Genomic DNA, 17,608 nt, shown 5'->3' with positions numbered 1-17,608 from the left:
TTGGATATTTATACTGTGTCTTTCAACAAATTTGGGAAGGTTTTTGTTGTTGTTGTTCTTGTTGATTTTTGGCTGTGCCACATGGCTTGAGGGATCTCAGTTCCCAAACCAGGGACTGAACCTGGGCCACCGCAGTGAGAGCCTGGAATCCTAACCACTAGGCAACCAGGGAACACCCAAATTTGGTAAGTTTTTAGTCATTATTTCTTTAAATATTTGCTCTGGCTCTTTCTCTCTCATCCTTCCAGGTCTCCCATGATATGTATGTTGGTCCTCTTGATGATGTCCCATAAGTCCCTTAAGTTCTGCTTGCTTTTATTCAGTCCTTTTTCTTTCTATTCCTCAGACTTGATAATTTCCATTGTCCTATCTTCAAGTTTGATGATCTTTTCTCTTGCCTGCTCAAATCTGCCTCTGAATCCATCCAGCGAATTTTTAATTTTAGTTACTGTACTTTTCAGCTCCAGAAGCTCTTTTTTGGTTTCTTTTTAGATTTTCTATCTCCTTATTGACATTTCCATTTTGTTCACACAGCATTTTCATAACTTCCTCCACGTTTTCCTTTAGTTCTTTAAACATCTTTAAGATGGTTGTTTTAAAGTCTTTGTATAGTATATCTGCCATTAGGTCTTTTTCAGGGACAGTTTCTGATATTTTTTTCTTTTGAATCGGTCATACTTTACTGTTTTTTGTATGCCTTGTGATTTTTTTTGTTGAACACTAATAATGTGGTATTAGTGTGAATCTAATAATGCGGTAACTTTGGAAATCAGATTCTCCACCTTCCCTGGGGTTTACTATTTTTTGTTATTGTTTTTGTTTTTCTGATTGCTGTAGGCCATCTCTGTGCCAAGGATCAGTCTGAGATATAAGCTTAAGGTCTTCTCAGGTCTTTTCTGAGCCTTTCCCTAGGCATATGTGGACATATTCTCATTTTCCCCCTATATGAGCTGTTTTTGAAGTCCTCTCTTTAATGTCTGACTCCCAAAAGGTGGAAAGACAAAAAGTGAAAGGGGAGAAAAAAAGGGTGCTAGCCCTTTAAATCCCTGGATGTCACTTCAGCATGAGGAAGAGGGGCTTGCAACAAAGCGGGGAGATGCAGCAACACTGGCTGCCTGCCCCTTTGTCTGTACCTCTATGCTCAGAAGTGGCACTCAGCTATCAGATCACAGATCCCTGATATCTGGAGGACAGGGTCTTTTTTGCCCACCCCATCTTGCTGTGTGCAAGCTACACCAGGAACATGTGCACAGCTGCCTACCATGTGGCTGAGGGGGAGGGATGGATAGCTACTAAGAGCTAAGAGCTGAAATTGACCACAATTTACCCTCCAGTTCTTCCCCTAGTAGTTGCAGGCCTTCAACAGACTCCAGAGTTCAAAAATAGTTACCTCAGACAGATTCTGCCAGTTCAATTTGTTGTCGAGATGGAGAGCCAGATTCCTGGTGCTTCCTACTCCACTATCTTCCCAGATTCCTCTCCCAGCGGTAATAAGTATTTGACACTTTATTAGTCTCTGGAGTTTTATACTATAAAAAAACAACTTTTCAAAAACTTACTGTGGCAAAGTCAAGAATTGAGGGGAAATTGCTTTTTTTTTTTTTTAATACCCTTAAGAATAACATCTGGGGGGAAAAATGTAAAATTATTAAAAGAAAAAAACCAAGTAAAATTATTTGCCTAGCTTTAAAAGATATACCTAATTTCATTATGTATGCAATAATTAGTTTGCTTTTCAAGTCAGATTTAAGAGGAATGCCTACTGTAGCTACCAGAAGCAGAACATGTCAGATAAATATAAAATAGAATCTGTGAATACATTCTTCAGAAACACAGAGTACTTCAGGGAAGTGAAAATTCTTACTCTTGTTGAGTGGCTAGGAAAAGAACCTTTCAAAGTGTGCACCTACCAATTTAAAGGGGCTACTCCATACAGTGGCAGAACTCAAGAGAATGAGAGGATAGCTCACTACATCCCCTGGTGGCCACATCAAAATATTTATAAACAGCTGAAAGTTCTCTGGATCAGAAGAGTAATCCATATGGTGGGAGGTGGAGATCAGACTTCAGGAGGGCCAAAAGCAAAAGATGAAGAGCTTCACTATCATCAGTTAGGGACGGTTTTTAAATACATGGAAAGCTCTACTTTTGTAAATCAATGAATCACACACACACATATATTCTGCTATAAGTTCAATAAAAGGCTTCTCCATGAAATATTAATATCATCATTCTGTTTCTTAAAATAGAAAAGTGAGGTGAGGGGGGCATATTACTATGAAATGGCTCAGAAAAAAAAGTTCCTTGTACTGTATCAGCAATTTTTCTATGAGATTGCTTCAAAATTAAAAAATATACATATGAGGATAAATTATCAGTTCATATTTACAGCAGACTCTTCCTCCTTACCACTTTTTTTTAATGTTAAGTAGAATACTCTTATTCTCTAGGTTAACAAATTCTTTAACTAGAACATATACTCAGGTAGAAGTACATCTGTTTTCCTTCCACAGCCTAAAGATGGGCAATGTAGTATTTACTGTCATTATGATATTTAAATCCATACAAAAATTATTTCACTAAATAGGCTGAAATTAAATGAAGTCATATCTCAAAACTAAAAAAATAAACAGCAAACGCAAGAGAAAGAGAACTTGACGAGGTACTAAAGAGAGATCTGGAAGAAAGAGTTGACCACGAAATGAATGCATTAGTAACACAGTACCATTGTGAAATTATATCTTACACAAAGACATGCCCTGATTCCATGTTTTCTTTCAGCCGTCTTCAAGCTGTTTCCACTTGACTACTGCCCTGTTACTTCACATGTTCAAAGGTGAACTCTTCATATGTGTTCACAGAAGTTCTCTTTTTCAACTATATCATTTCTAGTAAAGATATCAACCAATATTCTATTCTCTTTCATTCATTCATTCATTCATTCAACAAGCATTTACTGAGTGGCAACTACAGGCTAATTGCTGTGGATACTGAGATAAAAGACACAGTCACTGTCCTCATGCTGCTGTCAGTTGGAGGTGATTGCCCACCTCTAGCCATTTGCCTGCAACAGCTTCCTGAGTCATTTTCCTGCCTCCTCTCATACTGCATAACACTGCCAGACTCTTTTCTGGCATTCATGCCATTCTTCTAGACAGAGATCTATCAAATCAGAACTCCTCTGCTCTTAAGATATAGACAATTGTCTTCTTATTGTCCCTGGAACACATTAGCACCTACTTCCAGACTTCTGGGAATATCCTCCCACTCTCCCCATCCTCCTATATTTGGAATGCTCTTCTTCTATTCTCCTATCTAATCCCATTCGTTCAAGACCCAACTCTTCCCAGGATATTTTCTGATACTCCTCTGGCCCACACTGCTTGCTCTCTCTCTTCCCCACCTGCAACAAAACTTTCATTGTTAGGTTTGAAGTACTTAAGAGAAAATAACACGTTTTCAAAGGTGCAGAACTTTTTCAGTTGATGGTAAGTAATTCTTTATGTCTATGAAAAACTGAAGAGGAAGAAATTACGTTTAAAAACAGGAGAGGTTTAGGGCTAAACATGAAAAATAACTGCACATTCACAGTAATTAAAAATAGTAACAAATATTATACATGTTGCTTGAGTTAAAGGGAGAAAACATAAAAACTGTCCTGAGTGGCTTAAACATTCATTTGTCTAAAAAAAAGTAGTACAGGCGGTGGGTGGGATTTCTTTGAGATGTTTGAAACTATATTATTGTACAATACTATAAATTACTGACCCAAAAGACAATTTCCTAAAGGTTATTCCTTCTCTTTACTTTATACAGTTCTTAGCTTAGAGTTGATATATACAGAAATGTGAGAATTCTACTATAATTAAAATATTTTCTAAATTTAGATCTAAGGTACTTTGTTTCCTTCCCCAACTAGTCACCTCAAAAAAGATGTCTTGGGATTTCAAGATTTATTTCAATGGCATCTTTCTTTTGCTCACTTTTATTTAGTATCTTGCAATTTTATTAGGTTGACTCATATGAGATAGCCATTTATAAATCAAAATGGTTGAATATTGGTGTGTTATATGGTTTCGTTTTATAGTTACCTTCCTGGCTGTTCCCCAGTCAGCAAAGTGGGTTATGACACAAGAAGACGTAAATCTATCAGTTCATAAATATGCAAAAAAAAGACTGGAGGGACTTCCCTGGTGGCACAGTGGTTAAGAATCTGCCTGCCAATGCAGGGGACATGGGTTCAGGCCCTGGTCCAGGAAGATCCCACATGCCATGGAGCAACTAAGCCCGTCAGCCACAACTACTGAGCCTGTGCTCTAGAGCCCATGAGCCACAACTACTGAGCCCACGTGCCACAACTACTGAAGCCCACACGCCTAGAGCCCATACTCTGCAACAAAAGAAGCCACTGCAATGAGAAGCCCGGGCACCGCAACAAAGAGTAGCCCCCGCTCGCTACAACTAGAAAAAGCCTGTGTGCAGCAACTAAGACGCAACGCAGCCAAAAATAAACAAACAAACAAATAAATAAATTTATAAAGAAAAAAAGGGAAAAGACTGGAACTGAATTTCATCCATTTATATTTTTATCAAAAAGGTAATAATACACAACCTGATTTTTAGTTCTATAATTATGTTTTTTTTATGCTAATCTCCTGGGAACAACAAAGCAGCACCAGAATTAGATATCATAAAAAGGGGCTGGTGTGACATGAGTAGATCATTTGTTTTTTAATTATAGTAAAATACATATAACATAAAATTTGCCCTCTTAAATAACTATTTTTAAGTGTACAAAGCATGAAGTAATTCACACTGTTGTTCGTTGTTCAATTATCACTACCATCCATCTCTAGAACTTTTTTCTCTTCCAAAAATGAAATTCTGTACCCATTAAATAACTCCCTATCCATCCTCCCCTATCCCCTGGCAACCAACATTCTACTTCCCTTCTCTGAGAATTCGACTACAGTAGGTACCTCATATAAGTGGAATCATACAATATGTATCCTTCTGGGACTGCCTTTTTTCACTTAGCATAATGTCCTCAAGGTTCATCATAAATTGCAGGATTTCCTACTTTTTTAAGCCTGAATAATATTCCATTATACATATATATTACATGTTGTTTATCCATTTATCTGTCTATGGATACTTGGGTTGCTTCTACCCTTGGGAAAATAATGTTGCTATGAACATGGGTGCACAAACTTCTCAAGACCCTGCTTTTAGATATTTTGAGTATATACTCAGAAAGGGAATTGCTGGATCATACGGTAATTTCTAATTTTTTCCCACACATTAACATTTATTAAACATTTTGAGTACTATACACAATAGAAATATTGGTTAGTTATTTCTTTATTCATCAACATTTGGGATGTTTCCAAGTTTAAAAAAAATGTTGCAACAAATACTCTTGGGTCCATCTCTTTGTTCTGGATTAACTTCTAAAAGTGGAAGTTCTGGGTCCAAATCCAGAATATTTTGAATTTTAATTGATACTGCTAACTTACACTCTAAAAAGGTTGTACCAATTTATAAGGCAGAAAATGCTATTTTTTTGGATACTAATAATCTAAATCTTTGCTAACACAATGGTTAAAACGTTTTAATTTTCACTTTTTAATTCTGTGAAGTTTAGTTTCTAACTTACTAATTTTGCTTTCTAGCAATATTCACTCTCAATTCATTACCTCTTTGAATTCTTAATTTTAGCGTGCTTGTTACTAGATTACTCTTTTTTTTTGTAAAGAGCAGCCAATTCTTCCATCATTGTAACATCCATGGACTCTCAATGAAGACCAGAAACAGAAAATGAGACAGGATGAAGGGAGGTTGTGAACATGAACATTCTCCAAGAAAAGGGAAGAGTACCCCAAAAAGATTCAGAGATCGTCAAGGCTGCTACTCCCACCACACGCCGAGAGTGCGAGGGCTGACAGGCAAGGCTGCCTCCACGTCAGTTTCAAAGGTGCCAGGTAGGTGGGCCCTTGCAAAACACTGCATGGGTGGTACTCCAAGGGAGCCAGAAGTGCAGGGCTGCTCAGGTGATCCCTGGAGATGACACCACCACTCCAGTGAGTCCTGAAGGCAGGACTACTTCCCCACTGGGTTTAGAAGGCACAGTATCAAACCAAAGAGGATTATTCTTGAGCCTTAAGATCTAATGGGATTTGTCTCACTAAGTTTTGGACTTACTTGGGCCCTGTCATCTTTTCTTTCCTTTCTATTTCTCCCTTTTGGAATGGGAATGTCTAGCCTATGCCTGTCCTACCATTGTATTTTAAAGTGTATAATTAATCTGATTCCACAGGTTCATAGATGGAGAGGAATTTTGCCTCTAGTCTCACCCATATCTTATTTAGATGATATTTAAAGATATATATATATATATATATATATATATATATATATATTTTTTTTTTTTTTTTTTTTTTTTTTTTTTTGCGGTACGCGGGCCTCTCACTGTTGTGGCCTCTCCCGTTGCGGAGCACAGGTTCCGGACGCGCAGGCTCAGCGGCCATGGCTCACGGGCCCAGCCGCTCGGCGGCATGTGGGATCTTCCTGGACCAGGGCACGAACCCGTGTCCCCTGCATCGGCAGGCGGACTCTCAACCACTGAGCCACCAGGGAAGCCCATTTAGATGATATTTAGATAAGACTTTGGACTTTAGAGTCGATGCTAGAATGAGTTAAGACCTTTGGGGCTGTTGGGATGTGATGAATATATTTTGTATGTGAGAAGGAGATGAATTGGGGGGGGCATGGGTGGAATGTTATGGACTAAATGTTTATGTGCCCCCCAAATCTGTATGCTGAAGCCAACCTCCAATGTGATGATATTTGGAGATGGGAGGGAGCCTTTGGGAGGAAATTAGGGTTAGATGATGTCATGAGGGTGTGGCCAACATGATAGGATTAGTGTACATTCAAGAAGAGGAAGAGAACAGAGCACCCTCTCTCTTACAGCCATGTGAGGACTCAGCAAGAAAGCAGCTGTCTACAAGCCAGGAAGAGGGTTCTCATCAGGAAGCAAATCTGCCAGCACATTGATCTTGGACTACTAGCTTCCAGAACCGTGAGAAACAAATGTCTGAAATTTAAGCCACTCAATCTATGGTATTTTGTTATAGGAGCCCAAGCTGACTAAGACAGGTTGTTTTTTTCTTGCTGAGTTGTAAAAGAGTTCTTTTTATATTCTGGATATTAATCCCTTATTAGCTACATGATTTGCAAATATCTTCTCCCATTCTGTGGGTTGCCTTTTCACTCTGTTGTTGTATCCTTTGATGCACAGAAGTTTTAAATTTTGATGCAGTCTAATTTATCTATTTTTGTTATTGTTTTTGCCTGTGAACACTGGTTTTTAAAGGCAGCATAGTTTGAGCTAATTATACTAAAAGATTACTTTTAACTTATTACTTTCCCAATAAATGATATTTGGTTAAAATAAGAGATTAATGCAACATTTTTTTATTACCTGGAATTGGTATTAGTTTCAATGATATACTGTTTTTATGGTTCTTAATGGTTTGACAATTCAGTGCTGTGAATAAGAAAATAGACTTGCATTGCCTCATCATTATGTAATTTTGGGGGATTTATCCCAGTAGATGCATAAAGAAATTAACCCAGAGATCTTTAAATCTGGCCTAATAGAAAATTTAAGAATCCTTTGGAATCCTTTTTCATTCTAATGGGAATAAGGTTATGATGTCTCTGGTAAACAGTGAGCTAAAATTTCTTCTAGGTTTCTGTCTCTTAGTCCTATGCAAAAGAATGACACTTCACTGTCAGATCTTCCCTAAGAGACAGTGAGAAATTAAGCTTTAAGCCTAAATTTTTGTGATAAGGCAGGAAAAATATTGCCAATAACCTCAGTCACTGACGAAAAGAAACTATTTTTATATTAAGTTGTGGTTTACACAAGTGAGGTATATATATATCAACAAAGACACGATAATTTATCATTAAGGAAGCACGCCCTTTAGCCAGCTTCTCCACAATGAACACGTTTATTGTATCTGTTCTCACTATCATCTAGAATAGCTCTTGTGATTGAGTTCAGAGGACACAAATTTGGTAGCATTTAAATGACCGTCTAGAACTTACCAGGACTATTTCTTGTGGGAGGGAGTTGATTAAAAAAAAACATTTTATTTCACAGACATTTAAACAAATATTTTTAAAAGGCACTTATTTCTTACAAAAGATGTACCCTATTGTGTCACAGTATAATAATGTTTATAACAGGAAAGTTGAATTCCATGCAATCTTGAGAAATTAAAATATCATATAATATATTTTGTTGCATACAACATTGACATTGCTATTACAGACTTTCAAAGTTCTAAGGATTTCAGTGAATTCTGAACTATTGAATCTTTAATATTACCATAAAAAATTTTAAAGAAGGTAACAGAAATGTTATTATATATGTCCTAGATGTCTCTCACAATTTTTTTCTTTTAATGGCAGCAGGTATTGGTATCCTTATAATGTGCCCACTATTCCATAAGAGGGAGAAAAGAAGGTTCACTGTATTTTAAAAGATTGGGTAAGTTACTTAGTATATTCTTTGTATTGAGGAAGTGAAATATTAACCAATCCGTAAAAATTGCCAAAACCTATCAAAATGAATGACAAAAATAAGTATAAAACCAAAGGCTGAAATGTTCCTTAGTTGACATTTTCCTATAAGGTAAGGAAAATTTGCTTTTTTATTACCCAAGACAGTTCTAGAGACTTGGGTCAAAGCTGGGCCAATACTGGCCTTTCTGCATTAAAAAGAGAGAAATCTACCACTTAATTAAAGTAATTAGTTACTTTATTTACTGAGGTATAACTGACATACAACATAATATTAATTTCAGGTGCACAACATAATGCAGTCTACCATTTAAAATCTTTCTGAGTCAGTAACTGGATTCTTAAATTTTTTTTTTTTTTTTTTTTTTTTGGCTGCGTTGGGTCTTCGTTGCTGGGCATGGGTGAGCGGGGCCTACTCCTCATTGCAGTGTGTGGGCTTCTCATTGTGGTGCATTCTCTTGCTGCGGAGCACCGGCTCTAGGCATGTGGGCTTCAGTAGTTGCAGCACGCAGGCTCAGTAGTTGTGGCTCACAGGCTCTAAAGCGCAGGCTCAGTAGTTGTGGCACATGGGCTTATTTGCTCCGCGGCATGTGGGATCTTCCCGGACCAGGGCTCAAACCCATGTCCCCTACATTGGCAGGCAGATTCTCAACCACTGTGCCACCAGGGAAGGCCCAGTAACTGGATTCTTAAAGTAATTCGATTTTGAGAGACCAACTAAGCATCTTGGAAAACAAGGATAAACTAATCTGACAAGACTGAGAAAGAATTAGAGAAAACACATTAACTACAGAAATACTATAGGATGTAGTGAACAAACATACCTCCTGGGCTGTGATCGGCATTCCTCCTCCCCACTGTCTGCCTCCTGTATAGACAGGAAAATGAGAAAAAAATAATTTAAAACCTGAGGTCTCATATCATAATACCAACAATGTAATTTTACTAAGCTTTACATGTAGGAATATCTCATTGATGCTGTGTACTTAAACTAAATTCTCTCCATAAAAAGTGACTTCAACCAACCCAGGGAGTTGATATATATCAACATAATTTATTCCTGGAGGAAAATTTCACAATAGTCTACAAATTTTTTTTAATAACAAAGTGCTCATAATTAAAAGAATTACCTCTGAAAACCAACTGAAGATGCTATGTTACTGTTATATTACTTAAACTTAAAATGAGTGGGTATTCTGACTTTCACCAACAAATCTCTTCAAGATGGTCTATTAATGATTCTGATCCCCAAAGAACAACCTAAACAATGAACACCATTTTGCAAAGTGTTCATGATCACGTCACCATTACCTTAATGGCTACTACTTATTGAGTATTTATAACATGCCAGGTGCCTTGCTCAACACTTTAAGTACATTGTCCAACTTATTCCTTATAAACTCAGAAGGTTGACGGTACCCTAGTTTCACTGATTCTGACACATACACATAAATTGGGATAAATTTACAATCAATGTGACTAAAAAGCATTGAATCATAGTTTAATTGCAATATTTATTTTTTTTAGTGGCACATAAAATAACTGAGGGTGTTATACTTATGGCAATTTAGGCTCAATGAAATATGAATATTTTACAGAAACTGAAATTCACAGAAAGGAAAGAAGTTGCTCAAGGAAACTCATGTAGTAAAGCTAGAATTAAAACTGATAAAATACTGCCTCCCAACACATTGAAAAAGCATATCATTCACCCCTCCCTAACCTAGGTTAGGAATTATTATGTTAAGATACTATACAGATCTTCATGGAGACAAGAATAGCAACATGAAGGAAAAGTGAGAAAAGATGAGAGAATTAATGATAGTGAGGTGCTAATTTTTTCTTTAAGTTTGCTCTCTGACATTTTATATTTGCACTCTGGTCACTTTTGCCCTATTTGGCAAACACAAAAATAGGAGGAGAAAAACAATCTCAAACAATACGTGTACTGTCTGCTGATAAGTCACCTACATTTTCGAGTTTATGGAACCATCCCCATTCACCTCTACATCATTCTACCTCCATTCCTGGGCAGCCACAGCCAGCTCTATAACTTTTTATTTTCATTATTGATTTCAGGTATGCCCATTATCTTGCACAAAGGGAAGAAGACAGCAAAGATCCTACCCTCGGAGGGAGGAAAGGGGAGGTGTCATGGTATATTACACTCTACCTACAGGGGAAGTTTTAGGTTCAGAAGTATGCCCTTTAGGAAGTGAAAAGAATGGTGCTAAAATGAAAAGAACCGATCGTCTCTACAGTCAATAGTCAGAACCTGGAAAGTTTGCAAGAATGAAAATGAGAAGACTCATAAGCAAAGATAAGTGTTAGATTTTGGAGCCCAAGGGAACTGTAATAAATAGAAATGATTTCCTGGAATCTCATTTAACAAATAATGCTTCATTATTGTTATCAGTGGTTAATAGATTTCTACTTCTGATGTATTCTTCTCATTTTTTAATTGTATGAAAAATTACATGACAATAGATATATTTAAAATATATGTAAATTATGAGGCACAATAATAAAATGAATACCTGTGAACAACATTCTACTTAAAAGCTAGAATAGTACCAATACCTTTGCATTTACCTGTGTGCTTATTTCCTATCTCCCATTCTTATCCTTCTCCCAAGATGTGAGTACTATCTTGAATTTGTTAAAAATATTTATTTATTTATTTATTTATTTTGATGCACCGGGTCTTAGTTGCAGCACGTGGGATCTTCGTTGCCCCATGCGGGATCTTATGTTGCGGCATGCAGGATCTTTAGTTGTGGCATGAGGGATCTAATTCCCTGACCAGGGATTGAACCCGGGTCCCCTGCATTGGGAGCGCAGAGTCTTAACCACTGGACCACCAGGGAAGTCCCACTATCTTAAATTTTAAGTTTATAATTTTCTTGCTTTCATTCTACTATAAAAAATTTCATACATACAGAAAAGCTGAAACATCTTATAGTGAACCTGTGTATCCACCATCTGGATTCTACCAGTAACATTTTTTATATTTGCGTTATCACTTCTCTATTAATCTTTCTGCCTCACTGATCAATCCATCTTATTCTTCTGTTGCATTTCAAAGTAGTTTACAGTGTACTTGCCCTTAAATGCACATAATTAGAATTCAGTATTACAGTTCTTTTTTTCTTTTAAGGTAAAATGTATATACAATGAAATAAATGCACAAATCTTAAGTGCACCATTCAATGAGTTTTGACAAATGTATGTATCTGTGTAACTCAAACTTTTACCAAGAAATGCAACATTTCTATCAGCTCAGAAATTTCTCTCATTTAATACCTGGCACGACCCACAACCTAGAGGCAGCCACTGTTACTTTTCTTCCACCACAATTTTTTTCCATCAAAAATTAGTATATAGCATATGACTCCATTTAAATGGTTTCCCTGTTCACACAAATAGAATCATACATTATGTACTCTTTTGTGTGTGGCTTCTTTCACTCAGCATAATGTTTTTGAGATTCTCCTATGTTGTTGTATGTAAAAGGAGTTCCTTCCTTTTTATACCTGAGGATTCCATTGTATGAATATACCATAGTTTGTTTATTCATCTCCTATTGATATATATACTCAGGATGTTTGAGTTTTTGTCTATTATGAATAAAACTTTTACATGAGCATTCTTTGCCGTTTTTTTGGTGGACATGTGCTTTTGTGTTTTTTTAGGTCATGGAACACATGCATGTGTAATTTTATTTTTATTTTATTTATTTATTTATTATTTATTTTTTTTCTTTTTGCGGTATGCGGGCCTCTCACTGTTGTGGCCTCTCCCGTTGCGGAGCACAGGCTCCGGACGCGCAGGCCCAGCGGCCATGGCTCACGGGCCCAGCCGCTCCGCGGCATGCGGGATCCTCCCAGACCGGGGCACAAACCCGTATCCCCTGCATCGGCAGGCGGACTCTCAACCACTGCGCCACCAGGGAGGCCCGCATGTGTAATTTTAGAGAAAATTACCAGGGCTTCCAAAGTGCTTATACCACTTTACATGCTTATCAACAATGTGTGAGAGTTGTAATTATAGTCTAATTGGAAATTTTTTTCTCCTATAGTTACTGTTTTCTATGTCTTCAGAAACCTTTGCCTACCCTTTAGTCACAAAGACATTCTATAATATTTTCTTATTAAAACCTTTATGGTTTTATGTTTAAGGTCTATGATCTATCCCGAATAAATATTTGTATGTGGTGTGAGATGGGGTGGAGGCTCTTTTTTTTCCCATATCGATTTCGAGTTTTCAAGCACATTTATTGAAAAGACTTTCCTTTCTCCATTTGATAACTTGGCTCCTTGTAAAAAATCAAATGACAGTGTAAGTGAGGTCTACTTCTGGGTTCTTTATTCTGTTCCATTGATCTATTTGTCATTCTTTATGCCAGTACTATACCTTTATTACTATAGCTCATAGTAAGTTTTGAAGGAAATATAAATCCTTTAACTTGATTCTTATTTTTCAGGATACCTTTATCTTCTAGTAAGACATTTTATCTTGAAATCTACTTTATCTAATATTAACATAGCTACTCCAGACTTATGCTCACTGTTTGCAAGGTATATTTTTCAATCTCTTTATAATTTAAAGAATGTCTTTTATAGACAGAATGTAGTTGGATCTTGCTTTATTTTACCCATTGTGACAATCTTTGCCTTTTAATTGTAGTGGTTAGTCCATTAACATTTAATGTAATTACTGATATAGTTAGTAACATGGTAGAACCAAATCCATTTATTTTCTGTTTGTTCCCTATACCTTTATACCTGTGTTTCTCCTTTTCTGCCTTATTTTGTATTATTTGAATATTTTTTAGAATTTCATTTTAATTTACATATTGGTTCTTTGCATTATTTTTTTATTCCACTATTAAAAAAATTACATGATGTCTATATTGTTAAACAATATATTATTTAGTTTTGATTGTTTGGGGGCTTTAAAAATTGTATTACACTTATGCAGTCTTCCCAATATGTTTATTATTTTAAAAAAATTTTTTCACACACACACACACTGTATTTTATTTTTACACCAATATACTTTTTAAAAACTAAATATTATGCTAATAAGATTCATCCATTTATTACCTATAGCTACAGTTCATTCATTTTTTTGCTGGGGTAAAAGACTGCATTATAGGAATATATCAAAGTTTACCCATTCTACTCAGACAGATTGGACTGTTCCAGTTTTTGGTGACATCAACCATGCTGCTATAACTTCCTTGTAATGTCTTTTGGTCTACATGCACAAGAGTGTCAATGGGATATACGTACACCTAAGGTACCTAGGAGTAGAAATGCAGAGTCACAGAATAACTAAAGGTACAAGTTTACCAGGTAGTGCCAAATTATTTCCTAAAGTAGCTGTGCCAATCTATACTCTCACCAGGAAGGAGTGAGAGTTTCAGTTGTTCTAAATCCTAGCCAACACTTAAAATCATCAGATGTTTTCTTTTACTTTTTTGCCAATCTAGTGTTGTATGTATCTCACCATGGTCTTAATTTGCTGTGCCTTGACTACTACTAAGGTTGAGTCCCCTTTTAGATGTTTATGGGCTATTACTAACTTAATATCCTTTCCCTCATACATAAAATGAGCTGACCAAAAAGAGATAATTCAAATTATTTTCAGCTTTTTTGGTAGATTTTTCTACCTATGAGAATTGTGATGAGAAATAAAAAGCAAAAATACCCTTGATGTTTCCTTAGGGGCCACAAACAGCTAAAACCAGTTACATCTACAGAGGTGAACTAACATCTATTTAACACTACTATGGGCCAGGTACTTTATACATTATTTTATTTAATGTGCACCACAACGCTATACAGCTTGCTAAAGGTCACAATGCCAATAAATGCCACGTGGAGTCATGATTTGAACTCAGGTCTACATTTCTGCTATAACCAGCTGCCTCAACTAAGAATCTGCATTTGGTACCTATACCCCGGGACAGTGGTTAGGAAGGGAACTGCAGAAAAAAGCATAACTTTTCTCATGGCTTATAATAAAGTAATATCCTTTGTCACCTTTCTTCTATGACTTCTACACTTTAAAATAGTGCCAAAGGAGTGGAAATTCCTTTGGCCCACAAAAAAAGCAAGTCAGAGAAGTGTTTCTAACACAAGATACCCAAATGACTTTTTTCTTTCTTTCTTAGATTAATATTACAATAGTCAGGCCAATGAATGATTTGCTTCCCCTTCATCTTACTTGGAAAAAGAGACTTAGAAAACAAAAACAAAATAAAAAAAAACTCAGTATGTCAAGGCATTATAGGCCTAAGCTAAAGTGGATTTTTTTTAAATGAAGAGTGTTGATTATGCTTTTCAATGGAATTCAGTGCCAAAAACGCAGATACAACATTGCTTATTCAGCAAGATTAATTACCAGATAATACAGTTATCTTGAATAGTGGCATTTAAATGGTAGCTAAAGGGAGAATGCTTACCATTCTATTGTAACAAGTGCATACACCAGACCATATATAACCACCTACCTTGTCAAGTAACTTCACATATTGTTAGTTAAAAAAAAAAAAAAAGAAAAGAGAAAAGAAATGCAAGTAGTCAACGTGCTCAGAACATTAGAAATCACAAGGAGAGTGGGCTTCCCTGGTGGCGCAGTGGTTGAGGGTCCGCCTGCCGATGCAGGGGACACGGGTTCGTGCCAGTCCGGGAAGATCCCACATGCCACGGAGCGGCTCGGCCCATAAGCCACGGCTGCTGGGCCTGCACGTTCGGAGCCTGTGCTCCGCAACGGGAGAGGCCACAGCAGTGAGAGGCCCGCATACCGCAAAAAAAAAAAAAAAAAAGAAATCACAAGGAGAAAACTGTAGAGATAAACATGTTTCTTCTTAGTAAATAGAATAATTTCTGATGTATAAGGAGAACTAATTAATTAAATGATTAAATACATGTTTGTTGACTTTTTTTAATATTCCAGAGTCCTACTGTTAAGTAGTTTTTATTTAAAGAATATAATTTCTTCTTGATGTTCTTAAGAAAAATTTGACCTATAAACAATATGGTGTGAGATTCTGAATGTGCATTTAATTTTAGGATATTCAGAAAACACTGACTCAAAAAGACCCATGCAGGGCTTCCCTGGTGGCGCAGTGGTTGAGAGTCCGCCTGCCGATGCAGGGGATGCGGGTTCGTGCCCCGGTCCGGGAAGATCCCACGTGCCGCGGAGCGGCTGGGCCCATGAGCCATGGCCGCTGAGCCTGTGCGTCCGGAGCCTGTGCTCCGCAGTGGGAGAGGCCACAACAGTGAGAGGCCCGCATACCGCAAAAAAAAAAAAAAAAAAAAAAAGACCCATGCATCCCAATGTTCATAGGACCATTATTTACAATAGCCAAGATATGGAAGCAACCTAAGTGTACATCAACAGATGAATGGATAAAGAAGATGTGGCATATATATATACATACATACATACATACATAATGGAATATTACTCAGCCATAAAAAAGAATGAAATTCTGCCATTTGCAACAACATGGATGAACCTAGAGGGTATTATGCTCAGTGAAATAAGTTAGAGAAAGACAAATATTCTATGTTATCACTTATATGTGGAATCTAAAAAATAAAATAAACAGATGTTTGTAACAAAACAGAAACACACTCATAGATATAGAGAACAAACTGGTGGTTACCAGTGGAGGTGGGGGAAGGGGGTGGGTAAGATAGGGGTATGGGATTGAGAGATACAAACTACTATGTATAATAAGTAAAAAGGATATATTATACAGCACAGGGAAATATAGCCATTATTTTGTAATAACTTTAAATGAAGTATAATCTCTAAAAATATTGAATCACTAATGTGGTATACCTGAAACTAATATAATATTGTAAATCAACTATACTTCAATTAAAAAATAAAATACATAATTTTAGGGTATTTGGGAACCATTAAGTATGAATTGAAAAATTAATGTATTCTTATTAATCTACTTAATACCTGAGCATAAAAGTAGGTAACTAAGTAAAAGATGTTTGGAAAAAACGTAAGCACCCAAGTCATATTTGCTGAGAAGTAGGCTGGAAGTGCTGCCAGCCTTGAAAAACACCAGGCTAGGTAGGTGTTAAGCAATAATTTCCCAAGCTTTATTGTTGCAAGATTCTTTACACTTTCCATACACTCCAATCCAAGTGGACTCATTCATCAGTTTTCAAAAGCAACTATTAACTTCCTTTGTCTGTGCTGTTTCATCATCCTGCAAGGCCCCTCTCCCCTCTCCTATATCCTTCCCTAGCATTCAAAGCTGGTTTCAAAAGCCAGTAGTTCATGGTATTTCTTCTATCACTTTACTGATAGGCTGTCTGCCTCCCTCCAAACCTGACGGTCACTGTGCATGTTTCCTGTGGCACTACCGAGATCTGTTTCTGGGTTACCACTGGGTTCTTGTTTTATGTTCCATTATCAGACTGTAATCTGCCTTATTTTCCCTTTGCATCTCACTCTGTGTTTAGCACAATGCCCTATGTGCAGATGGAACTCGATAAAGAGTTGAATGAATGCGTGATTAGAGCGGTGAACTAAAACCATGTGAACACTTGGAGCTAATTGGCTGTGCATTCTCAGCTAGTGAGGACTATGCCCGTTATGTTTTCTCCTTAGCCGGTTAAAAGAATAGTTTTTGTTGCTCAGGAGTTAGCCTGTGACGAAGATCTGGAAGTAATACCTTAGGTTTTCCCTTTGGTTAAACAGACAGAATCATTCACTTGCTCTCATTTATATATTCATTCACTCATTCAACACTAATTGACTACCTATTATGTGTTAGGTACTAGGCACCAGGAATTAAAATTAAGCAAAACTGCCCTTATCCTTGGATAGTTCACATTGTATTAGGAGAGACAGTTCCATAAGCCAAAAAATTATAATGATATGTCATTTGGCTTACAGATATTCAAAATGCTATAGAAACAACAGAGGAGGAAATGACTAACTGTGGGGCTTGGATATGCTTCACAGAAGTTAATTTTCA

General features: G+C 36.8%; 1 protein-coding gene across 3 annotated transcripts in view; it reads right to left on the bottom strand.

Annotated features, from left to right (window-relative positions):
• SSH2 (slingshot protein phosphatase 2) overlaps nt 1–17,608 on the bottom strand; it is a 244,035-nt gene that overhangs the window by 132,702 nt on the left and 93,725 nt on the right. For all 3 annotated transcript variants that reach the window (XM_060082986.1, XM_060082988.1, XM_060082990.1), the window contains one exon: nt 9,417–9,460. In XM_060082986.1, coding sequence (XP_059938969.1) covers nt 9,417–9,460 — 44 coding nt within the window. The remainder of the gene's footprint in view (nt 1–9,416; nt 9,461–17,608) is intronic.

This window comes from Mesoplodon densirostris, chromosome 18 (genome assembly GCF_025265405.1).
Source record: "Mesoplodon densirostris isolate mMesDen1 chromosome 18, mMesDen1 primary haplotype, whole genome shotgun sequence".
NCBI classification, from domain to species: Eukaryota; Metazoa; Chordata; class Mammalia; order Artiodactyla; family Ziphiidae; genus Mesoplodon; species Mesoplodon densirostris.
Note: the sequence above shows the minus strand (reverse complement) of the source record. Positions and strands in the feature narration are given on the sequence as shown.